Source organism: Panulirus ornatus, chromosome 27 (genome assembly GCF_036320965.1).
Source record: "Panulirus ornatus isolate Po-2019 chromosome 27, ASM3632096v1, whole genome shotgun sequence".
Classification (NCBI taxonomy): domain Eukaryota; kingdom Metazoa; phylum Arthropoda; class Malacostraca; order Decapoda; family Palinuridae; genus Panulirus; species Panulirus ornatus.
In genome coordinates, this window is record NC_092250.1 from 3,886,225 (window position 1) to 3,912,467 (window position 26,243).

At 41.8% G+C, this 26,243-nt stretch overlaps 1 protein-coding gene across 1 annotated transcript in view; it reads left to right on the forward strand.

Moving 5' to 3' along the window:
- The first annotated feature begins 679 nt into the window (after window positions 1-679).
- Window positions 680-26,243, forward strand: part of LOC139757552 (putative neural-cadherin 2) — a 41,513-nt gene continuing 15,949 nt past the window's right edge. Inside the window, exons 1-6 of the mRNA XM_071678143.1 lie at window positions 680-1,017; window positions 13,595-13,723; window positions 17,924-18,039; window positions 19,053-19,217; window positions 22,377-22,514; window positions 23,279-24,830. Of these exons, the coding sequence (XP_071534244.1) occupies window positions 804-1,017; window positions 13,595-13,723; window positions 17,924-18,039; window positions 19,053-19,217; window positions 22,377-22,514; window positions 23,279-24,830 (2,314 nt within the window). The 5' untranslated portion in view covers window positions 680-803. The remainder of the gene's footprint in view (window positions 1,018-13,594; window positions 13,724-17,923; window positions 18,040-19,052; window positions 19,218-22,376; window positions 22,515-23,278; window positions 24,831-26,243) is intronic.

A 26,243-nucleotide genomic window follows, 5' to 3' on the forward strand; every position in this document is an offset into this window, starting at 1 on the left:
TGTGAAGTGGAAATACATTGATGTATATAGTGACACTGGAGGACTCCGGAAATAATGGAAAAGAAAGATATAGTTGAGCCGGGAATGTTGATTACAATGATAATAATCTATTTCACTTATGAAGAATATATCTGTTTCTTTATTACACTCATTACAGTTAAGCCATAGACGGCATACCAAGTGCAGTACACACATCTAGGATTATCTTAAAACTTACTTTGATAAACGAAATTTTTTTGTTCATGTTTTTCGCGATATATATCTATATCTATATCTATCTATCTATCTATCTATCTATCTATCTATCTATCTATCTATCTATCTATATATATATATATATATATATATATATATATATATATATATATATATATATATATATATATCTATCCACCAGCTCTTAGGGGAGGATGAACAGCTGGGTCAACTGTGGACCGGCTGCCGCGAGAAGGACTCGAACCCGGGCGACACATGCATGCGTTCATATACATACATCCCGTATTTTTGTATCAGTTTGTATGTGTGTTTACATATGTCTTGTTTTACATGTTGTGTGACTATATGAGTGAACGTCTGTATCATAGATCCATGAAATGGTATACGTAAAATTCGACACATTACCTAGTCAGTCTTAATATAAGATTTTCTCTCATGAATAAACATTAGAAACACAAGTAACTTAAGCTCCTCATGACCAGCACCCTGAGGCAAGGTGTAGTGCGTCACAATATGTAGACAGTTGCAGGTTCACGCCACATATATCAACCACTGTGGCAAAAACAAAGACAGGAACTGAGGAATCTATGACCCTGAGCAAACTAACGTCAACTCCACTTGAACTACACATATCTAGATATTCCACTTTTCCTCATATCTTCTTCAAGTCCTCGACCCGAGGCAAGTGTGTGAGGCTACAGCAGGAAGGGTCGCTGTTTTTCCCAGCGAGTCAAGTGAAGCTGGTCGACAGTATGGACCCGGGCCAGATCTTTCACATTATCACCAACAGTACGCTGCTGGGTAAGTACCCTCTCTACTGACCATACTGACCTGCATATTAATGTGAATGTTAGATAGACAATAATTACTAAAATCTATCGTGAATCACATGCATTCATGAATTATGTATTTCATCATTTAGGAAATTCCAGATGCATTTCACTGCTGAAGAAATGAAATTCTGTATAAACTGGTAAACTTATGCTCAGGTTAATGATGTCCATCCGAGCTGTATGCGCACTATTAATATTGGTTTGTGTGTATATTTCTTTGTCGGAATGCACACACACACACACACACACACACACACACACACACACACACACACACACACACACAGACACACACATTCCGTGTGTGTGTGTGTGTGTGTGTGTTTGTTTGTATAGTAGGTAAAAAGAAAATCATGTATGAGGAGGCAGAGCGCCTCAGTTGTGCTAACAGAGCCAGTATCCCAACTCTTCCAATATCCATTTGAACTCACTCTTGAAGCAGAGTAAATTTTGTAGAGTTCAAAATTAGTTTACTCTGCCGGCTCTCTGGTTCACAAATGCCAAGCAAAATGGTCGGCAGGCTGGAGTGGATGAGGAAAATTCCTTTTCGATGATCCGTTCATGGAATAGTTTAACCGATGAAGGAAAAAGATAATATAGTCAGATATATTTACTGACCGATTCCTCGTATGAGATGAGCATCACAGATGGCCATAAATGATAATATATGCAAGAAAAATTAAATAGGATTTGCCTTCTGTAATGATGTTATCATTTTCAATTTCAAATTATTTCACAACTTGAAGGTTTGGTTGTAATCTATAACCTGTTTTTCATCCATTGATTCGGTTTTCTGTTTATTCATTACCTCTTCACTAAATGTACTTGTCTGTCTGTATGCCAAACAACATCAACTAAAACATCTATTTTGTTCTTAGTAAGAAATATAGAAATATTCTTTTTAACCTTATATGCTCATGTGTGTGTGTGTGTGTGTGTGTGTGTGTGTGTGTGTGTGTGTGTGTGTGTGTGTGTTCTGTGAGATGTCTGTGCTGGAACCATAGAAAAGGGTCCTATTTCTAAAAGTGAGTTAAATGGCGTTTTAGACCATATATGAATACAGTGATGATAACAGTATGTGGTGAGGCAGACCGCATGATAACAGTATGTGGTGTGGCAGACCGCATGATAACAGTATGTGGTGAGGCAGACCGCATGATAACAGTATGTGGTGAGGCAGACCGCATGATAACAGTATGTGGTGTGGCAGACCGCATGATAACAGTATGTGGTGAGGCAGACCGCATGATAACAGTATGTGGTGTGGCAGACCGCCTACGCTAAATCATCACTTTCTCGTTCTTGACCTTGGTGTCAGGGGGGATAGACACCCGTTGTGCCCTTACTCGCATTTGCTTTATTCCTGGATCATTTTTACCTGTAATTGTGAAGACTGGATGGAGTAGGTAATATGGCAGGTGGATATTGACGTGGACCTGACTGTGAAGATGAGGCACAGTCCAGCCACAACTGCCATTCTTCATCATCTGACGGAGTCATGGATCAACGTCACTTGTACTATAACCCAGTAAAGCTGCCTCCTGCCACCACAGTCACATGAACAGCCCCGAGCCCCAGCCCCAGGAGAGCCATGGTTACATGTCCAACACAACTTTTCTCTGGAAACTCAAACCTCTGATTCAGCTACGTTCTCACCCTTCAACACAACCTACCCCTTGTAGTGTCATTCCCCTTATCACAGCAATTCCAGCACAGCCTCTATAACACAGCTCTCCACAGAACTTCCTCGTGAAGCCTACTGCAACAAGCACTCTCCTCTCCACCCCATCACTGTGGTCGGAGCCACCCCGAGGTCGGAGCGTTCACTCGGCAACTGGAAGCGGCCAACACAAATTGTTACCTCACATATCCCACTTTACGAGAGGCGGTGTAGAGTATGAGTGCCCCTCTGTGTGTGTGTGTGTGTGTGTGTGTGTGTGTGTGTGTGTGTGTGTGTGTGTGTGTGTGTGTGTGTGTGTGTGTGTGAAGTACCTTGTGGACAGAAAGTTCGGAAAAGGATTCAAAGGTTTCAGTGCTGTGTCCGCTTTGATTCCCTGTGCATTAGAGGTGGGGAGGATTAGGCCCGGAGAAGAGGAAGGGTGAGTTGGATCTGAGAGGAAGGGCTCAAGGAGAGAGAGAGAGAGAGAGAGAGAGAGAGAGAGAGAGAGAGAGAGAGAGAGAGAGAGAGAGAGAGAGAGAGAGAGAGAGAGAGAGAGAGAGAGAGAGAGAGAGAGAGAGAGAGAGAGAGAGAGAGAGAGAGGAAGAAGAAGTAGAAGAAAGAGTGATAATGGAGAAGACTTTATAATGGAGGAGGTGAACGCTGGCTGGGCTTGCGAGACTATGGAAGATAAATGATCGTAACAGACGTATTTCTCCAGGATACTCCTCCCACAAATTTGATCTCATTTTCTTACCTTCTCAAAAGCATCTCAGTTCACACTAGGTTTAGTGGAAAGTTCAAGCATAATGACGTGGAGAAAGGAGATCTCTACCTCACCTCATACGTATAGTGTCACCATCTAGACAAGATGTGGATGAAGAAATGATATAAAGATTACATACAAAATGTTCTAAGACTCAATATCAATAGAGAATCATTCGAGCTTTAGGGCTTTTGCTGTTTACTGTCTGTGACATAGATAATCTATATACTGATGTTGTATTATGTATCTGAACGTCGCTTACAAGATGGCGAAGCCAGATTCTGGTGTCTGTTGTGCAACAGAGTTCAAGATTATGTCTTACAAAAGCAATTAACTGTGCCAGATCGACCTGATCACAGTCCTTTGTGCAACGGGTATTCTTGTTCAGTTATGGCAACAGGTTGGTGAGAGAGCACATCTGCGAGCGTCCGAAGAATCTGCTGTCAACTTACTTCTCGTTGGTAATGATGCAGGTATAGTGTCTGGACTACTGCTGCTGCTGCGGCTTCATTACTGGTGGTGTTGTCATCGTCTTATTGTTGCCAGTGAGGCAGCCTCATTACTGCTCATACTCCTGTCTCCTTTTTATTTTTTAAAAGAGGAAGGAGGGAGGGGAATAGCGGCGGCTTTGCTTGCAGAAACGTATAGTATTAAATATCTCACCGGCACTACCCCCAGGACACCGGCACTGCCCCCAGGACACCGGCACTGCCCCCAGGACACCGGCACTGCCCCCAGGACACCGGCACTGCCCCCAGGACACCGGCACTGCCCCCAGGACACCGGCACTACCCCCAGGACACCGGCACTGCCCCCAGGACACCGGCACTGCCCCCAGGACACCGGCACTACCCCCAGGACACCGGCACTGCCCCCAGGACACCGGCACTACCCCTTGGATAATGGCATCACACCAGCTGTGTGCACACCACAGTAGCTGCCAACCACAACACTTGGTGACGTCAGCGTCCCATAATACTCCCGGGCGTCCAGCTTTGAAAGCCACAACATGGCAGTCTATTGAGCGACGTCAAACAAAAGAAGAAGACAAACGCAGATCTTATGTGTACGTAAATCACTGGTGGATGAAAGAATACTCTCATTCACCAGCCATTATCATGAAGGCAGCCTACCAAGACGGAGGTATACTGAGCATGTAACACTGAGGAGGAAGGTGGGGGAGGTGCGCTCATCGTGCACCGCCGGAAGATATTGACCTACAGGCGAGCGCTGCCCGACCACCTCATGAAATACTGTTAAGTGCCTCGAGTACGGCAGCCGGCGGGTCCGGAAATGAAAAAGAAGTAAAAGGAAACTAAGAAAATGAGAGAGAGAGAGAGAGAGAGAGAGAGAGAGAGAGAGAGAGAGAGAGAGAGAGAGAGAGAGAGAGAGAGAGAGAGAGAGAGAGAGAGAGAGAGAGAGAGAGAGAGAGAGAGAGAGAGAGAGAGAGAGAGAGAGAGAGAGAGAGAGAGAGAGAGAGAGAGAGAGAGATGACAAGTACTTTTAGGAAGAGGTTCATATATTTCCTCTTTCATAGGTGTGACGTTTTGTCTTTCCATACAAGACATAGATCAGGTACCAACATCAAACATCACGTGGTTGCAGATATAAAAAGCAAATCAATATAAGGTTAAGAAGTTACCCTGACATATGACAGCCCCGCAGACTCTTGGCTCAACTCAGAAATCAGTACCGAAACTTATTGCCAGATAAGTAATGCCGAAACTTACTGCCTCAGAAATTGATGTTGAAAGTCTGTCTTAATACGTAGTGGTGAAGCTTGCTCACTCAGATGATAATGTGAAGCCTGCAGCCTCAAACCCTGATCCCTCTCCCACCGACAATTCTACTTTATATTCTTCAGTTTACGTTTCTTTTCTCTTCACTCCGATACTCCTTATGTTTTCTCGCCCTGATCACATTTCCTCTTAATCTGGACCAGTGCAGTAACTCCGATATTACAGATAAATAGAGAAATAGATAGATACATAGATAGATAGATGATATGAATGGATGTGTGTTATATCACAGCTTCTAGTGCTGTGTTGTTTACCTCAGATTTACATAAGAAACAAAGATTCAATGGACCAATCCTCATCCTTATCTCTGCATTTATGGTATCTGATTGTGTGAACGAATGCAAAATAACCTTAACAATATGACTCTATAAAGTGGTGTGTGCTTCAGATATCCAGGGGAAGAGCTTGTCTTCTTTATTTACTCCTGGCATGCCTGTGACTTGATAAAGAGAAGCTACGAACCATCATTGAAGTGTCTTTCATAGTGATCCCTCGCCCAGGAATGTGGATGGCTTTGCACTGTGTTGGGATATAACATTCTGTTGCTCTTGGTGTCATGTTAATTTTTACCTATACCTCTGGCAACATATACATTTGGAGAATGCTAGAAGAAATAGAAATCGTCAGAAAATATGAAAGTAAAGAGCGAGATTTGTAAAAGTAAATAGTATTGTAAAAGACAGACCTTGCTGCAGAAAAAGTGAAATTATATGCATAGCCTGGGCCCGAGATTTGTCTAATTTGCATGGAAAATCTCCTTTGATGACGCAGCAGTTCTTGTAACTTAGGCTGGGTGTTTCTTCCTCTCTGATTATTCCACACAATTTAAGTCGTCATCTTGTAATATAAAGAAAAATGGTTTTTTACTCCATTTACCAACGCAGTTCATTGAAAGGTTTAACGTCATTGGCAGTAGAGATCAGATGACATTAATGCCATCAGAAGTTGATTAAACTAGTTATGGTTTATGGTCGCACGTATCTGCACTGACGAGGAGGCCCTAGCGAGCTGTGCAACGATGTGGAACGATGACAGACACACCAGTAGGTTGATAGATTTGAATCTTGCAGTGTTGGTGTACAGGCAACGTGTATTATCTTAGCTGAAGGCGTGTCTGTTATGTTAGGTACAAACAATGTCTGTTACGTAAGATGCAGACAGTATTTATTAGGGTAAGTTCAGACATTGTGTGTTATCTTAGGCAGTGTTTGTTATCTTGGGAGATCGCAATACCAAAAGTGGTAGGCGATATACATGACTGGTTCAGGAGAACAACTGGGCCAGGGTCTCCGTCTCACCCCCTCCTACGCAAGATATGAGGGACGCCCTGAGGGCTGTGGCAGGATCAGCGGCACTAGTACCAGGCAGGAAACGAGACATCCCAGAGGATGTGGAAGGATCAGCATGTCTCACTCCTACCCAGGACACATGGGACACCGTGGAGTGTCTGGTGGTCGGAAGGATAAGCGTATCTCCCTCCCAGGCAAGAGGCTCCGGAGACGAGGGAAGCTCGCTGGCCTGATGTGCTGGGAGCCTGCAGATATAGACATATTCTCACAACTACTGATATTTAGCAACTTACCACTTCCTCTCAGTTGTACAACTTTACGTTGCCTCGTGTTCTCTTACAAGTATTTATTTCTATATATACAACGTCATTTCTCCCAACAACCATTCTAATTCATCTCGTATGATAACTTTGATATCTACACACGTCATTACAGGCTACCTTTCCTAACTTTACGGTATCATAAATACTTGAATGCGAGGAATTTTGACTCATGTAACTGCAGGTTAGTGTTATATGTGGCAAGTATGGTGTGTGGAGGATGTGGTGTTGGAGAATGTACTTCTTCTCATACATATGCGACAAGTGTATGATTTTGACAATATTATCAAAATAGAAATGCCACATTATGTGTAATTGATTGATTCAAGACCAGTAAATAAAGATAACGGTGCAAAGAATCCATGACGAATGACATTCTTCTTACTCATGAAGAAACTTCTTAAAAGTCTGTAAAAATGCATTTCATCTGTGAGATTAATGTGGGAAGTTTGTATGAGAAATTTCGAATTGCACATTTGTCTTTGCTAACTCACTGATATATCTCCATTTTAACTTTATGCACAGAGCCTCTGACGTACATATGTACACCTAAATGCTGAACTTTAGATCCTCACCTTTTTCTAACTAGATGCTGTCTCCATCATGGTGCAATACTGTACTTAGAATAGTACTGTATAGTATCTAGTATCATCTGGTTACAGAGTCAGCATCAGGAGTACTGTCATGTCTTAAGATCTTTTAACAAGTCCCGTTGTTACGATCTCTTGATTGTGATGTCGCACTTGAGGTATCACATACTGACCCAGTTATGGACCTCACCTCATGGTATGTGGTCACAAACCCCACCTCAAGGTCTGTAGCCTTGATCCCCACCTCACTGTCTGTGGCCTCGAGTCTTACCTCATGACCTGCAGCCTAAACCTCTCTGGATTCCTCGCCAGGCTGGCAGTATACAGGCTACCGAGATCCTCGCGGGCTTCGCTTCACTGAGAATTTACAAGTTTTTGTGTTTTTCGTTAACTGTTCTTGAAAAGTTACTGTCCTTCCTTTGAGCAGAACTGTAATAAACTTTGCGTAAACTCTTGCATCGATTACTGTGGGTTCAGGATGGATGAAGCTGGAAGCGATAGTGGTAATGTGATTTGATTATATTTTCTTCTTCGTTTGTGTTGGATTTCTTTTCTTTTGTTGACTATTTGGGACACTTCACATCACATATAGCAAAAAGATGGCTGATTGCGCGATGAATAATCACATGCAGATCTGACGTTGATACAATCACCAAACTAAACTAAATTCTTGACATGGGTCAACCAGGGAATAATCGACAGGTCAGGTCAACGCTGCGGATTGAACTTTACTTTTTTCTCTCTTCTGTGAAGTTAGAAGAGCAGCCACGTACCCGCTTCAGTAGGGAGGAATCACTAGTGTGTTCATACAAGTCAGCTCGTGATTTGTACCATGACGCATTTTCTTTTTCTGGGGAACTCTTGCTGGATTCTGTACCTTGGTAGTTAATGTAGTGACGTTGCATGAAAACAGTAACAGTTTTAGCGAGTAGTTAGTTGGTCTGGGTCTCTGTGTGTCTCTGTCTCTGTGTCTACAGGAGGTAAACAAACTCGTATGTAGTTTCCACCGTCGGTCAACGTGAGGAAAATGATTGCTTTACAAATATGAAAAATAGTCTTAGCCTAGAAAATCATGGGTTCACATTTTTAGGCTAACTTGCACCTCAGGGTGAACGTTCCCATGTGAAGATGTACAGTGCGTCGTCAGAGCCATACTGTATTACCGATGCTAATCATTCATGTTTAGATAATCTTTATGCAGCAATGGTGGGAGTGTAGGGTAAAGGTTTTAGTGTCCCTGCACTCCAAATAGCCACTATGACTTATTCTAATTTTCTTAGAGAAAAGTTATATCACTGTATGCTTTGGTCTTCATTCCTCGCACTATCTAATTATTGCGTCGAACAATTGATGATAGTTACAACGTCCTCTTGTTTGGCACGATCTAGGCACATCACAAGAAAACGTTTTTTATTTCATAGCCATCTAAAGAACCCAAGTTTTTCAGGAATGAATCAGGGCAGAAATAAAGAAAAATTGTGTTTACCTGCACTTACCTCGGGGTCGCGTTGCCTTCTTCCCTCAGAGGCTTCATCGTCCAGACCAGTAAAGATCGTAACCACGACTCATTCCTCCAGACTTACACCCTTCTGATGGCAACGTTCCTCCCTACTCTATCCTCGCTTTCTATCCCGGGTGTCCCCTTACGGACCTCCTTCCATTCACTCAACTCACATAAACATCCATGGTCAACCCTCCCTCACTTCTTATCGTCAGAGAGTGAACACTTTTTAACCTGATTGACAGCTGGCTCTTCAACTACCGTGAAATGTTGGACAGATATTCCTTATTCGATATTTGCTTTTCAGAAATGGAGAAAAAGGTCAGGGTGTCCTATAACCCCAATCAAAGCCAACGTACCCTTAACCTGACCTGTCCCATCACTTAACTTAACCCATCCTAACCTCAACCTGTTTTCCTCCTTAGATAACAGATGAACATTGTTTACATTTTACAGTAACTAATGTTCAACTAATTCAGAATTGTTTTCGTAGCCCGTAGAACTATATCCCTTCTATCTCCACTCACCCACTTCAATAAAACCTATAACATTGGCTTCTCAGAAAAATCTAGACATGCCTACTTGTCATCAGCGACCGATGTATCCACTTTTTTGACTGGTATATATATATTTATATATATATATATATATATATATATATATATATATATATATATATATATATATATATATATATATATATATATATATATATATATATATATATATATATATATATATATAATCATCTTGTTTTCTATATAGATTCTTTTTCATCTAACGAAATTTACTCATCTTTCAAGTTTTTCCTGTAATTCTGTGCTATGAATTGTATGATATAACTATATACCAGTAAGGAAGTAAAGAAGATCACAGTTAAGGGGAAGCAGAACATATGAAATTATATTGAGAGAAGGCAAAGTTAAGGGAGAGAAACCACTGAGAATTACAGTAGTAGAAAGTAGAGCTAAGGTAAGGGACGATAGGTGCATTTATAATGCTGGAGAGCAACGTTAAGGGGAGGGAGGAACCATAATTTGTGGAACTCTCTCCTCTGAAAGTAATTCTGGTGTCGGAATTGAGCAGTCGTGCCCCAGATGGCGGGTCAAGTGACCTGGAAGGCTGCCAGGTCTCTTCTCCTCTGTTCATGTTTCCTAACACCTGTCTCTCTCTCTCTCTCTCTCTCTCTCTCTCTCTCTCTCTCTCTCTCTCTCTCTCTCTCTCTCTCTCTCTCTCTCTCTCTCTCTCTCTCTCTCTCTCTCATCTCAGTCACTACCATCATCACCGCCACCACCAGTCTGACTTCTTGAACTCCGGTATAAAACTAGGTCAAGAGTAACGCCTTTTGAGAGGCAGTTGTTATCGGGACCACTTCTTCCTGAAGGAAGGACGTGTGGTGATGCAGGTGATGTGGGTGTGACGAATGGTGACGGCTCTCACTGGGCCACAGCTGTGACGTCCTGGTGTTTCTGGTGTAACGCTGATAAATTTTCATATGTATACAACAGTCTGGTATTCTGTACTCACATAGCTACACTGAACACTGATCAGTCTCGTTAAGAATAATCATCAGTTTGATATTTTTTTTCATCTTATCTTATTGCTGTATATATGAAGCAGTGAGAACGAAGTGTGAAATTTGTGACCTGACCTAAGTTAGCTTACTTCACATGTTTTCGCACGTGAATCACTAAAGAAGATACTAACATTTCCCAGTACAATATCGTATTCCTTGTTTATGATCAACTAGGCAGTGAACACTGTTTTACTAGGGGTAGTGATCGGTGACGATCGTTTAAGTCAATATAGTCACGTTGGTATAATCAAAAGACAGATTCATAAACTCGACCTCAGTGGAATATAAAAAATTTTATTCTGATTTTGTAGCTCGTTATTGGTTGTGTAGCTTCGTATTGTGTAGCGGGTCGTGGGTAAAATGATGCCACGGGCGTGAAGTTCTGCTGGGTGATGGACTTGTGGTAGAGAATGACAATTGATTAGTGACACAAACGCCACATTATGTACCTCTTGTCTCCACCTATCTTATGGCCATAGGAAATACACATGTTAATTTGTTTATAGAAACATTAAATTATCATCACTGATGCTAGAACATATGTTAACAGTTGGTTAATTCTCGCCAGGTACGAAGGGCTATAAGTAAATATGTACTCGGTCACATGTTTTTCTCTTCCTTCTGCTTCTTTCTTCCCGTGTGTGTGTGTGTGTGTGTGTGTGTGTGTGTGTGTGTGTGTGTGTGTGTGTGTGTGTGTGTGTGTGTGTGTGTGTGTGTGTGTGTGTGTGTGTGTGTGTGTGTGTGTGTATGTGAGTGTAGAATAAGGAGAAAGATCTCTGGGACACTAGACGTCTCCTGCCTCCATCACTCGGACATTACCACATGGACCCACACTGAGGACGCGTTCATGTTATGTTCCCGAGGCTGGTCCTTCCTAATGACTCAACAGGAAAAAATTTTAAAGATGAACACCAGGAGCTCCGTACTGTGCTCCAACGTCTCATGTAATACACCAGGAAACAAATAAGACGTACAAAGATATATATATATATATATGTAAATTACGGTAGAGAAACAAATTGGTTATGTAAAAAAATGGGGAACATCAAGTCTGGTTTAACGTTTTGGGAACTTTCTCTGTGAAATATGTGAGTTTTTTAGAGATGTTAATCATGTACATAAAAGCCGCCATACTCTGAATATGATCATATTAGAGGCTTTACGAAAAACGAGATAAATCTTGAGGACTAGGTTATGCGGACGAAGAAAAAAAATTGCAAAAAACTCTACGGACATCACATGCCGCGTTTCACTATCTCAATACAAATGTTCTATAATACGTTGAGATTTTGACAACTTTTACTGGTATTTTCTTTCTTATTTTACATTACACTGTACGGAACTCACCACTTATACTTCACTATTTCATGGAAACATCATTTACATTTACTGAGGAAATAGAGTTATTATTCTTCTCGGACTTGGTCAACTATGTCTCACTGTGTCTCTCCTACAAACTATCATTAATTTTTTTTATTTCATTCGTTGGAGCTGGTGTTTCCTCCCTCTACAATGTACCTGAGTGTTTGCATGACACTGTACTGGGCCAGCACAGACACAAGGACCCTGATGACGGTGTTGGTGCTGGGGACGTCTCGAGGTTTACGTGGAGACGGTGAGGGAGACCACTGATTGTGGGCACGGCAGAATATGGACTAGCCGGAACTTGAAGGGGAGTTAAATCTTCTCTATACTGTCGAATGAGATAATCTAGAATACATTCTGCTACACCAGAGTAGACATAGGGGTCAGGATTACCGGGGAAAACACTGACAGTGAAGGTGAAGATATCGGAAAATGTCGCTAACACAGTGTAGTTAAAACATATGAGGTGGTTACTGCTTTAAATATGAAGTACTAGCCTTGTTAAGAAGTAGAAAATGAAGGGGGAAAGAAAATTATTTGATGTCAAAATAAGGGTAAACTGTCAAGTGAAATCAAGTGAAGGATATGCAGAGGAATCAAATTTCACGGACCAGGAACTTAAAATTGCAAATCCCAAGAACTCAAAAGATATTGACGGAGGGATACTGTCTCTCTTAAAGTGACGAGGATAAGAGAAGGAACATTATTGAACATGCATACATACATATCTATTAATGTGTAGTTACCAAATTCCTAAGAAAATTAGAGTTAGACAAGTGAAGATCTGTTAACATGGAACTTGAAGACTGCAAATGTGACTTGAAGTCGAAATTCTTCTGCAACCTGAAAATGATAAATGGAGCGTAGCTTGTGAGGGATGGAGGAGAGTCAGCAGAGTAACAGGGTCTTGGAAGACTCTGTGTGTGTGTGTGTGTGTGTGTGTGTGTGTGTGTGTGTGTGTGTTTCTGTATTATACTGCGTATGGAGATGGGTTGATGAGGGGATGGTTACCCATAGTAAGGATAAGAGTGTCTGGAAGGAGCCTTGCATGGTTAGCATCAACACGAGGGGACGCCACAACCTCATAAATCTTCACTGTTTATTGTTTGCTGTCTTGTGTGGAGTTGATCCTCAGCCGGATCCAATTATCTCATTACTCTTAATGCAGTATAACTTCCATCACAAGGGTATCAAGTTCTCTTCATAATTTCACTTATAGATTTCCGTTGACTTAAAGAACAGCTTAATCTTTAGCAACGACTGAACACACGTGCTTGTAGTATTATAGCTTGTAGCTTTTAAGATATACGATATTTCATACTTCGAAGTGACGTACCATCACCTGGTAACGGTAATATATCTGGCGGTCCCTGTCCTGTACATAAAACACAAGAACAATTTAAGTCATCTGACCAGTACTGGTGAAGCGTGAGTGCGGAGCCTCTGTACAGACAATCCCGGTTCAAAGAAAATAATTTTATTTTATTTTACACAGTTGAATTAGATCTTAAACGTCTCTGGTTATCGCAAGATAAATAGAATATCAAAATAATGAACATCTGAATATTTTGATAAAGTTATCGTGGTTATATGAAATATGATGAATTTTAATCTTGTGTTCATTTTTCATCTATGATATTTTCTTCATTTTCTCCTCTAATGTTATTCTGTTTTGTCTCCAGCGACGCGGCTGCTGTCTGGGTCTGGTGTTGGGCCGCTGGAGTTCTCTGAGTCTCGCTACTGCGCCGTGCTACCTGAAGATGCCCAGATTGCCACTACCGTCCTGGCCGTCAACGCCACACACAAGCACAGTCAGTCATGACCTCCGCCGACACTCTGCTCTCTCATGTCACTTTCATGTTCCTCTGTAGCTCTCTGGTGTCTCCTTCCTGTACTTCATCCTCTTATTATCACATTGTTCTTCCCTCCTCCCTTGTGTACTTCCTCACCTCTCTCGTCACACTGTACACCATTGTCGGCTTCCTGTTGTCCAGCGACACCCTGCTCTCACTTGTCACCCATCATACGGCGGCTCTCTTCCCTCCCCAGTAACCTACTACACAGTGATGCATTATTCTCCCCAACAACCTACCATACAGAGGCACCGTGTGTCTCTCTGTCACCTCCTTTCACATAACATTCTGTACTTGAAGGTCTACTTTTGTTCCACCAGACCAACTATGTTCTCCGTCGTCAGAGTCCTGTCCTTCACTTGTTATGTCGTCATCATATCAGTTTTCCTCAAGATATACTTTATCCTCACTTGCAGTATATTGGATTGAAATTTCTTTCATTATCCACTGAAGACATCTGTACTAACTCAGCCATAGTCAGTCTTACATAACATGAATCTGTCTTGGACTATCCTATCTTCACTACCTTTCGTTCTGTTCTCTATTTTCTTCTATTACTGTCTCTCACTGCTGACGTAAATGCTCCTTGCAGTGTTATATATTCTCTTGGTCAGATATACTGCCCTCATATTTACACGGAAGAGCCTCCTAGATAAAGCTTTTCTTATCCAAACCTGACAAACTTCCCCGTTGTTGCTTGCTTCTAATCTATCCCCAAGCACCCCCTGGCGGGCTGAAGGATGGAAGTCTATCATGTAGTCTCCATTGCTTACGACCAAAACTTTCAACCCTCTCCCTGCAAAGTTGAAAATGAATTACCTTTGTATCTCTAAATTCCTGAGGCGACTGGTGCATGCTGAAAGATGTGAAAGAAAATGAAACTAAACTTGGAACACCAATAATTTGATCAGGAAAATTCTATTGAAAGATGGATGACGGAGTGTAAGATATTTCTGAATGTAGAATTTGTTGAGGATACCTTATGTTACTGTTGTTACGTAAAAAGTTTTGGACGGATAGGGAGGGCAAGACTGGAGCGGCAGCAGCAGCAGCAGCAGCAGCAGAGTGCTGGATGGTCAGGAAACTAACGTAATTCAAAGGGAAAAGTGAATGGGAATTGTTGGTGGGGTGTAGAGCATCGTGATGACAGATGAAGCCACCATGTAGTCCCACGTTTCTGGGACATGGGATGTAGACAGCCACCTTGGTGCTGGAACATGGGATGTGTGGAGTTCCATGGTGCTGGGATATGAGATGTATGTGGTCAACATGATGTTGGGACATGGAATGTGTACAGCTGGTACGGTGCTGGGACGTGGGATGTCTAGCACCATTTTGCTGGGACTTTGGTTACGTACAGTCATCATAGTGATGGGATATGGTAAACTCGTCTCAGTGATCAGTATGGATGGATATGGTGGAGATGGCAGTAGGGAAACACATGGGATCCGATAAGTCAACGCCTATCGAAATTAACCACAACAAATTATCATTAAACATAACAAATCAATACATATTCCAGCGGACTTGTCTCCTCACACGTCCACACGATGATGTAGACACCAGAGACAGAGCACAGTTGGCTCACGATAGCTACAGTGGCTTTATCAGCTGAGGAGATTTGCCTGTTATGTGAGGACGACGACACACACAGAGGAAACACAAAACGTGACAAAATGATGATAAAGAGTACACGAAGAAAACTAATGATTACAGAAAGGTTTAGGAAAAAGTTGGAAACCTGCCTTATAAAGACGGGTCAGGTCGTAGGTCTTAGGGAAGATATGAGCTAAACTTATCTTACCTAAACTGAACAAAGCAGAGTATTTGTTGAACAAATTGCTGACACCTTGAAACTACATTGTCAAAACTAGCCAGGCAGGATTAGCCACAGAAGGTCTACTATTATCTGCTTACAGTCGGTAAAATTTGGTTATATTTGGAGAGTCAGGTACTGGAATAATACGCTGTGATACCCATCAGCCACAGCGGTAACGTTTTTTGTTTCCCATCACCTCTAGTAATTTCCATCACTTGTCTTCAGTTATTCTACGACACAGTCGCTCCTTCTGCCCATAATGTTAATATCTATTTTTGATACTCGTAAAGAAATTTAGTAAATCTAATTTGCCAGGAGGTTTCACGCAGTGAAAGAAAAAAGTTCAAAGCCTTTATCTTTGAGGATGATTCCAGTAAGTTAGAAAGATTAGTTGTTTTACATCAGCAAAAAGACATCTACAAAGTGACAGTTATTATTATTGTACTAAGATGGTAGTGTTTGTTTCCGGACACGCATCATGATGATGTAAACAACCATGTGTATGTGCGTTTGTCAGTCAGTATAGGTATACTGGGTTGTTTTCTTGAGTGTCTGTACGTGTGCTTCGGTGAACATATCTGCGTAGGTCAGCCTCCAGCAATTTCCTTATACACATTGTTTACTGACGTCAGGCGGGAAGGAAGCATCTCAATTGCTGCCTTATCCTTTCTCCCTGGATCAGCCACGCACGACTGTGCCTCTACCTTCAACCCTGCAACTCTTCCCAATCTTTCGGTTCTTGGAGAATAATGGGATAATATTTTTCACAGAAAGAGTTTGGGCTGGACTTGGGATCAATTCAAAGAATGATATCCATCCTCTTTAAAAACTGACGATGTGGAGGGATATATGACGAGGGAGGAGGTGAAGTGTAAGGCAAGTTGCTCTGGCTTCATCAGCGAGCTTCGTGCTATAAATTCATTACGTAAATTAATGAATCGATTTTGATATTAGTCTTTCCCTCTTGATCAGGGTAAATGATGGATGCAACAGTGATGATCAATTATCATTATTTATCATCCATCATATGTCAATATTAATCAGCATGAATGAATTATTCAGTAATGACTTACGTGAGAAATAGCACTGGAGAATCTCTGAGAATCTTGTGGTAAAGATCTTGTGGTAAAGCTGGAAGTTACTGACCTCTCTCACACTTCCTTTCTTCCCTCCTCCTTTCCCACGAACCTTGAGTCCCCATCATGGCCATTTTCCTCCCATATCTTCCCAGCTCCACCCTCATTAAGCCACTGATGAGGCAGGGCAAATCATACATACCGTACACTGTTGGCCGATCAAAGATTATGTGATAGAATTATGGCTTGATGTATACATATCCTTCTCTCTACAAGTCTCTCTACTTTTATGCTTAACCTGCACTTTCTCTCCCTCTCTTTCTCCCTTTCCATCTTCTTATCCCTCCCTCTATCTCCCCTCCTTGTTTTTATTCTGTTTGTATATTTATCTAACTACTAACCAATCTAGCTATATATCTATCTATCTATTTACGTAAGAATTTTCTTGTGCTTTTATTTTCTTTTAGCTTTAGTTTTTTCACTGTCCTTATCCTGCTTTCTTAAGCAATAAGCATCACGTCTCAGTGACATTATAGAGGAGATAGATTAAACATGACGGAGGTATGCAGCAGTTCTGGTGTCACACAAGAAATGTTTCCATTTTCTTTACCATCACATTTAAAACCATATTGAAACTTCCCTGATTCAAAGACGGGCTTCCGGACTCAAGTCCATGTAATCCGTTTTGGTGTGAGGCTTTTTATTGCCTCTTCCATCTTTACTGATATTCCCTCCGTCATTACTGCTGCCGAGCCATAAGAAATATGTGAAAGAAAGTTGCAACAATATTCTTTGTCGACTGTGGAGGTCGATTTATGTTAGATCCATTTTACCTTTGATTCTCTTTCTTCTCTGTCTGTATCCCAAGATGTATTACTCCATCAATATGAATCAGGATTTACCCAAGTAGTCGCGACCACATTTGGTATTCAGATAGAACTTTATAATTTTGCATGCTAACACTTTCATGCTTTCCCTGTATCTTTAATTGATTATTAACCAAAGTTTACTTCCATTCAGGGATGTGCTTCATTAGATATCAAACACAGGTATTGCTCATGTGACTGCCAAGACCCTTTTTGGATTCAGAAAATCATCAAGTTGTATTCTACATATTAACATTTTCTTACTGTCTTTTGATCAGATGATATGCAGTACATTACTGCACAATGTCCGCGTGTAACTTGCGTACCTCTCCTCCAGATTGTGTGGTACACCAACGTACCGTTTCTTAGTGTACCTTGTATTCCTGTCCTCCCTCAGGCCAAGCAGTGCGCTACAGTATCACTGGGGGCAACAAGGACGGACTCTTCACCATCGACCAACACTCTGGGGTCATCACCTTGGCCGCCGCTCTAGACTACGAGATCCAAGACAAGGTGAGTCTATGACAGTGACGGAGGCTGTGACGGTGACAGTGACAGGGAATGTGACGTGACGGAGGCAGTGACGGTGACAGGAGCTGTGACGAGGAGACTGTGACGGTGAATATGACTGTCAGTGACGCAAACTGTATCCAGACGATGACAAACACCTCGAGTATAAGAACTGTGTATGAACACAGAACTCCTCGTGCGGTAATTTGACTACGATCATAAAGTTCACTAAGCATAACCTTAAGTACTGTGACCAGATTCATCGAGTATAGCTTCAGTATTACATCATAATGCTCATAAGACAACGTGAACACAGTGACCCTGAGTGGAATGAATGCTTCCTCTTGACCACGATAACTAAACTAGGCAGTATGATAGTTTGATCCCCACGGATACAATAACTAATAATACTTATGATAACTGAGCCCTACAAGTGTGGGAGACAATATGGGACACGATTCTTGACCTAAATACACTAACTCAACACTTAGTCACACCATGTGTTCACGAGCACACTGCTCTAGACCATGAAGTGCAGCAGCGACCCAACCATCATGATTCTAGCCTTCGAGTATATCCACATCCTGTGATTGTCAATGCTCAACTCTTGTGTGAGCTGAACGTATGAGTACAAATGCCAGACTCGAAATGATGATTTACTTTGCCATTATTGTATCACAGACGTCTAGAATGATTCACCTAAAACAGTCCATGTACACTAACTGGAATCCTTAGATTACGACGAGTGAAGCCTCGAGAGTATACTGACTAAAGTCTTCTGAGTACAATAACTGAAACACGCTAACTGAAACCATCTAAGTATGGTAAACTAAACGTTTAAAGTCCATGAAGTAACAGAACTGAAGCCTTTTGATTACAATAACATCTGCATGAGTGCAATGATTCCTGTAGCCCATTGCCATAAGATGTAATCAGAATGATATAACTTGGCCAGTTGTGGTGTTCTTCTTTACCTAATTCTAATGTACCTTGATACTGTGTGTGTGTGTCATCAGCACGAGCTGGTGGTGGCGGCGGAGGGAGGCGGCCACACAGTGCACGCCATGGTGCAGGTGAGGGTGAATGACGTCAACGACAACCCGCCCTACTTCCTCAACCCGCAGCCCCACCTCACCGTCGTCGAGGAGGACGACCGACACCTCCCAGCCACCATCGCTAAGGTCAGTGTTGGTGATACTGTGTTGGAGAATGGTTGGAGGATGACCGACACCTCCCAGCCACCATCGCTAAGGTCAGTGTTGGTGATACTGTGTTGGAGAATGGTTGGAGGACGACCGACACCTCCCAGCCACCATCGATAAGGTCAATGTTGTGAGGTTGTGCTGGAAAGTGGTTGGAGGGGAGAGAAGTATGAAAGGAACGGGCAAGATAGTGTTAAAGGCAACAAAGAAAAGGGCGAGCCACACTTATCAGCCACCATTGGCCAGGTCAGTGAAGGGGAGATTAGAAATCCGACCAACAGACCGGCACTCTGGGTTACCTTCTTGCAAGCTGCAGCTTTGGTAAACTGTGTGTGTGTGTGTCAGATTTATTTTCGTGTCTGAGTTTGAAAGTATACATATGCTGTGTCTGCGCGGGCACATGAATAAGATTACAGAAAATAACATAACTAGATTACATACAGGACTGTACTTATAATCAAGACAACTGGAAGGTATAATTGGTCTTCATTAGCCAGAAAACATCGTCATCTCAACATTTATCGCTGCCAGGAAGAAATACAATACACGATATTTTTCATTTACGTATAGATATCATCCTTATATTTCTGAGGTGACTGATACAACTCAAGTGATTTATATCAGATTATTGTAACATATATATATTTTTTCTGATGACGAAATGTAAAATCCACATTTACAACTGAGACAAACCTACTGCGAAATATTCTGTCTCTAATTTATGAAGGGGATCCGATAATTTCTGCTGTGTATGATGCATCAAATATCGTCTGAACACGAAGAGGATTTGACACCTTGATCTTCTCTTTTTCGACAACTGATTGATTATGTACCTGGAAACTTGCAGTCCTGTGACGCCTCACGTTTTGATCCTTTATGCTATACGCAAAAAGTCGGGCATATCTCTCTGATTCCCCGCATCCTTGCTATAATTCATTCCATGTTCTTTGTCTTGCTAAGCCGAATAACACATTTGTTCTGCGTATTATCTATGACCCAGGTCTTCATGTTGAAGCTGAGGATATCGTAATATCTCCTCAGCGCCAACACTCCTTGTCCCCAGCGGAGGAGCTGAGAACTGCCAGCAACTTAACCAAATTAGAGAAAACTGTCAGTGTTAATGCGTGTGAGGAGAGCGCGGCGTTAGCTTCATTAGAGAGCTGATGAGGCAAGACTAGAGTGAATCCTGGTCTTCAACCCCGTCTGTCGTAGACCATCACGAGGTCTCTTCTCGCGTTCTTTATGTGAGAAGTTTGTGTGGATATGTTTATAGATAATGTCTTAATGAGCTACGTGGAGGCTTCACTCACAGAAGTATTCCAGTAATGGCTCTCAGACGACTTTATCTACTACTGACATTATCTATTGAAGATGATATTTTGTTCTTTTATGGGATGTTTCAAAACTTCTCCGTATTCTCGGTTTCTTTACTTGGTTTAATCATATCATCCATCAATTGTTACTCTGAAAGTATTTCTTTTCATCTTCTGTAACAAATTTCTCTCGTAAATTCATGTTACGTGTTCTTGTTCTATACTGGTATCTGTCGAAGAACGTTCACCACTGACGTCATCACACTAGTTATAAAACCTTATCTGCTGTGATCAGGTTACCTCTTACCCTACTCTCTTCCATGGTAGGAAGATTTATAGCCTTTACCTTTCCTTGTTAATTCACCTTTCTCAATTTAATGAAAAATCTTTGTTACCCTCCTGCGGTGTGTGTGTGTGTGTGTGTGTGTGTGTGTGTGTGTGTGTGTGTGTGTGTGTGTGTGTGTAGGTAATTATTTTGATATTTTGATAGAAGTAATCTTGTGAATATTTAAGTTTAGGTAGTTTCATAATTATCAACAGTCACTAATGTGACCAAAAGATGAATCATTTGACGATAGTTTATAAGAATATGAGCACAGATAGAAAACAGATGAATTACAGGAAAATTATAAAATAGATGAACGACACAGGAAAATAAAACATAAAAAGGAATGAGGAAAATAATGAAATAACTACAGGTCCAGCAGGACTGGAAGATGGAGCCTTAAACCCTGAATCACTATTTCCAATCAAAACTTTGAATCCCTAACTCTGATCTCCATTTCTGACCTCACTTTTCCAAAGCCAAACACAAAATTCAAAACCAGTTTCACAATTTTTCGAGCCAAGTCAAACGGAAGTTTTCAATCCTAAAGCACAATTCTTACTCCCACCTGGATTGTATAACACGACAAAACTCCATTATATTTTCACCTTCACCACTTACACTTTCACCATAAGACTTCAACTAAGATATCATAGCTAATTTCACCACAATACCTTTATTACCGTATTGCATCGTGACTATTGCACACACTTGCTCCCACACTCACCATCACGTTCTTTACAACACCGTCTCACAACACCTGACTTTCTTCAACCACACTCACAACATCTTCCCTAGTGACCATATCATGATCACTACAGCGTCACCACCAGCGCACCACACCTTTATAACAACAACCATCACCGCCTCCACATACCTACCTTCCCTTACCACAAAGGCACGAGGAGGAAAACAAACTACACACACACACACACACACACACACACACACACACACACACACACACACACAGGGAATTCAAATTTGAATCTGTTCCAGCACGAGAAGCCTTTAAGCGCATGCAGAGAGAGAGAGAGAGAGAGAGAGAGAGAGAGAGAGAGAGAGAGAGAGAGAGAGAGAGAGAGAGAGAGAGAGAGAGAGAGAGAGAGAGAGAGAGAGAGAGAGAGAGAGAGAACAGTTATTCAACATGGAAGCTGTATATACACCTCTGACTGTTTTATTGAGGCTGGCTTTACTAGAGAAAACACAAAACGCCTTCATCAAAAAGAATATTCATTATCGTAGAAGACTCCTCAGATATTTGTTGGATGTTTGTTGATAGTTTGTATTATAGACCACTGGTCGTTATGATGATTCTTGAGGGTAAGTCATCGTACGATGTAAGTATAATATTGAAGGATCAAACCTACAAAGGAACTTTATCTTGGGCAAGAACCTTCTCTTGTTGACTTTCATTTTCAGAAATCTTCCTCTCTGCCTTTTGCCATTTCCTTTCGTCAGTAACTTCCTTACGACGGCCTCTGATGTTTTCTGTGGCAGGTTGAGGCGCAGGACGCGGACCGTCTGGATCACCACGGGCTGCTCTACACAGTGCGAGGCGACGGTGTCGATGGTTACGACCCGAGTGATGCCTTCTTCACCATCAACTCCCTCACAGGGGAACTGATCCAGCGTAGGGTAAGTCTTTACCACGAGTGATGCCTTCTTCGCCATCAACTCCCTCACTACACTCCCTTCTAGCCATCACCCTCTCGAACTCTATTCTTCTGTACTTTGTCTTTCACCTTATCTTTCACTGTCCCTTGCGCCTCCCATCTCCCTTTTCTTGCTCATGTCTGACCTTAAGAATGAATCTTAGCGCAGCGGAGGGAAGGATAATACAGTAAGTTTTTATAGTAGGATTTTACTTGCGTTCTATTCTGTTAGATTCCATGCAAGTTCACTTGTCCAACAGCAACTTTTTCTTTCATTAATTATATTGTTGGCTGTTTTATTCTTACCGCATCCACTCAAACTATGTATTTAATACATGTAAGTTTAAAACACACAACTTGGGCATAAGTGAACGAAACCTCTGCTTTTTCTCTCTCTTTCGCCCTCACATTCATTTTTTGTTTGATGGTTCCAACTTTTCTTACAGAAAAATGATTTCCATCTTGACAATAAAAATGAGTTCGAGGTATAAAAGGCCAAGATTTACATCAAGTGAAGTGTAAATACTGCTGCCACAGGTTCCAATATTGTTAGTGTCCATGTAGGCATTATCATGAACCATTGTAAGAACAAAGCAGGTTGTGGACCACAACAATAATAACCTCTGGTGATCATGCTCTCCCTGCAGGTTGTGGACCACAGCAATAACATCCTCTGCTGATCATGCTTTCTCTGCAGCTTGTGGACCACAACAATAATAACCTCTGGTGATCATGCTTTCCTTGCAGGCGGTGGACCGCGACCCGCCCAGAGGAAAGGGGGTGTGGAGGGTGAGGGTGCAGGTGAGGGACGGACAGGCCCTCTGGAGCCGCCAGGCCATGGATCGTCACCTAGCCAGGAACTCCAGGACGTTAGACAAGACTCGGGAAAGGAGAGGAAACAGATCAAGAAACAGAAATGGTACATTTCAGTCAGGGAAGATCATGAGCCAGAAGGTCAAAGGCATTTCTTTTTCATCACTCGAAGATGTGACTCCCAGGGAGAATGGAAGCAAAAACACGAAAATCAGAAAGATTAAACCAGATAATATTAGTAAGTCAATGAGAGAAAGAGTCAGAGATAAGCATTTTGTTTTCTTTAAGAAAGAAATTAGCAGACATATTGAGAGTGGGGCACAGACCACCACAGTGCAGACAACAAAATCGAAGGAAGAAAGTCCATCTCAAGAGCATAGCTATAAGTACCTGATGCTTGGGCAGACAAGTGCTATTCCCAGATTAAAAACCTCGAAAGCAGATGGCAGCAGTAAGCTGTCTGGGAGATCGCTAAGTGCAAACCAAGAGCTGGGCTTCGGTCAACAGGAATATCGGAATAATGATGAAAAAAGATCAAGAAAAACAAACAAACTAGATTTCAAGGGCTCTGGTGAGATCATCCCTCAAGAAATGATATTCAATCCTCGTATTCACGAAAATATGGAAAACGTAGAATATAGATGCAAGGCATGTGATAAAGACAAGATGGAGAGTGGTGTAGTAGAAGCAAAGTATGTGACCCCACACACCAGAAGGTCGAGAGGTATCACAGAATACGGCAGCAAAGTGATTCATACAGAACAGTACGATCGTAATTTGCTGTCTCCTCGACAAATCATGACTGAATTAGATTCGAGGTCAGCATTATTTAGCCATGCGATGCACAAAACCTTCAGTTACAGTGAAAATTTACTGTCCTCCAACACTCGCGTCATACCCAAGGCCTCACCACAGTCATCAGAACGAAGATCGGGAAATACAGTTCCTTCTGCATCAGAAGAGAAGGATAAGGCATTAGACGTCATTGGATCAACAGACAGAGATGCCATCGTACCCCGGAAGCAGACATCATCACCCCATACTAATGACTCAGAACCAACACTCAGACCTCACATCACAAAGACAATTAGAACTCGTGATTGTTTCGCTAAGTCTGGAACTATTTACCGTGATAAGTCTGGGATCAATATAAAGGAGTCTCTCTCCCTTAGTGCAGTTCCTGAAGGCCACCTGGTGAGGTCTAGAGTCTGGCGTGCCGCCGAGTCAGCAGCAGATGAGCACTACGAGCTGGGCAGCTTCAGTTCTGACAGCGGGTGTGACGATGGTGAGGAGGGAGCCAGCGGCAACAACAGGTCTGAGCCAGCGGGGCGTCGTCTGGATGGCGGCAGCTTACACGGTCTGGGGGGATCCAGAGTACATGTGTCGGAGACGGTGGTCACACTGCTGGTGAAGGACATCAACGATAACCCGCCAGTCTTCCCCAACGCCACCATGTTCGGCCACGTCCAGGAGAATGGTCCCATCGGTAAGTACAACTACTTCTGTTGTGATAAAAGATATGGAAAGTTTTCATGAGAAACAACAATGCAATTTGGACCAGACATAGACAATATGTTACACAGATCTGGGATACGTATGGTTAGGTTCAGCACTCCGATCAGTTGGATGGCATTTCTCACATGGTTTTCCTTTATCTTGATCTGCCAGATTTTCTTATTTTCACTCCCTGAGTAGCTTTAGTTCGTATATTGGATATCATATTCGTTGAGTATTCACCTACGAACTTAGTCAAGTCTATATTTAGTCTCAAGTTCAAAAGGAAAACAACAATTCAAATCATTCTTCGCGGAGGGAATATTTTCCTATAAGGATATACATTACACAAATATGGTAAAAAAGAAATTATGTTTGACAAATTCCAGATAACAGGAGAAAGTCTAATAATCTAACTTGCTGCCCAGACCAAATAGTCAAGATACAAAGCATCACACGTCCTCTGTCCCTCTTTACTTATGTTAACAAGTGAGGGTAAAACTGTCTCTTAATCATGAAAATGTTCATCATCACATCATCACTGGCACCGTGTGTGTGGTCGAATATTGACCTCTGGCTTAAGATCAAAATTTTTTTCTCATATGATATTAGATTATGTGAAAAATTGTGTTGTGGTTACAGTCTTACAATTCTAGAGGAGACGAAAATGTCTGAGAAACAATAAGTATCGCACATGAAAGGGATGAAAAGCTGGCTTGGAGAAATTAATCTTAGGGACGAGAAAACTCTGAGGGAAAGGCTGGTTGGATGAGGAATTATTGCATCAAGAAAGTAATTAAGGAAACAAGAAGCAGATCTTGTAGCAGAAGAAATCAGTCCTCGTGAAATAGAAACTGGAATTTTGTCGTTTGATGCAAAGGAATCTTCTGAGTGAAAAACCAATTTGTCGAAGAAGAAAATGAAATTGGTTTTGTTAGCACAGTCGGAAGTTAGGGAGTTCGTCATCACGATGTACACATCTTACAGAGGACTCTGCTCATCCACTATACCGGAGTAGTAAACTTAATGCTCCAAAGAAAAGAAAAATGAACACTGACTTATTATAGATACACAGGACAGATAACACACACACACACACACACACACACACACACACACACACACATATGGCACACGACCTACATGTGATCAAGACATGATCGCATGACCCACATTAGTGAACCAGGTAAAATCTTGTGGCCGCCTCCTTCAAGATGGTGACAATAGAGCATAGAACACATTCTCTAAGCATTGCTTTACAACGTATTCAGTATTATCTTATGATACTCTGTATCATATTATTATACTCTGGATGGGAAAAGAAAAATGAAATTTGAAATTTCAACGATACTTTCATAGTTTTTCAGAATTTTATATCCTTTGGAATGAGAAAGTTTGCAATATA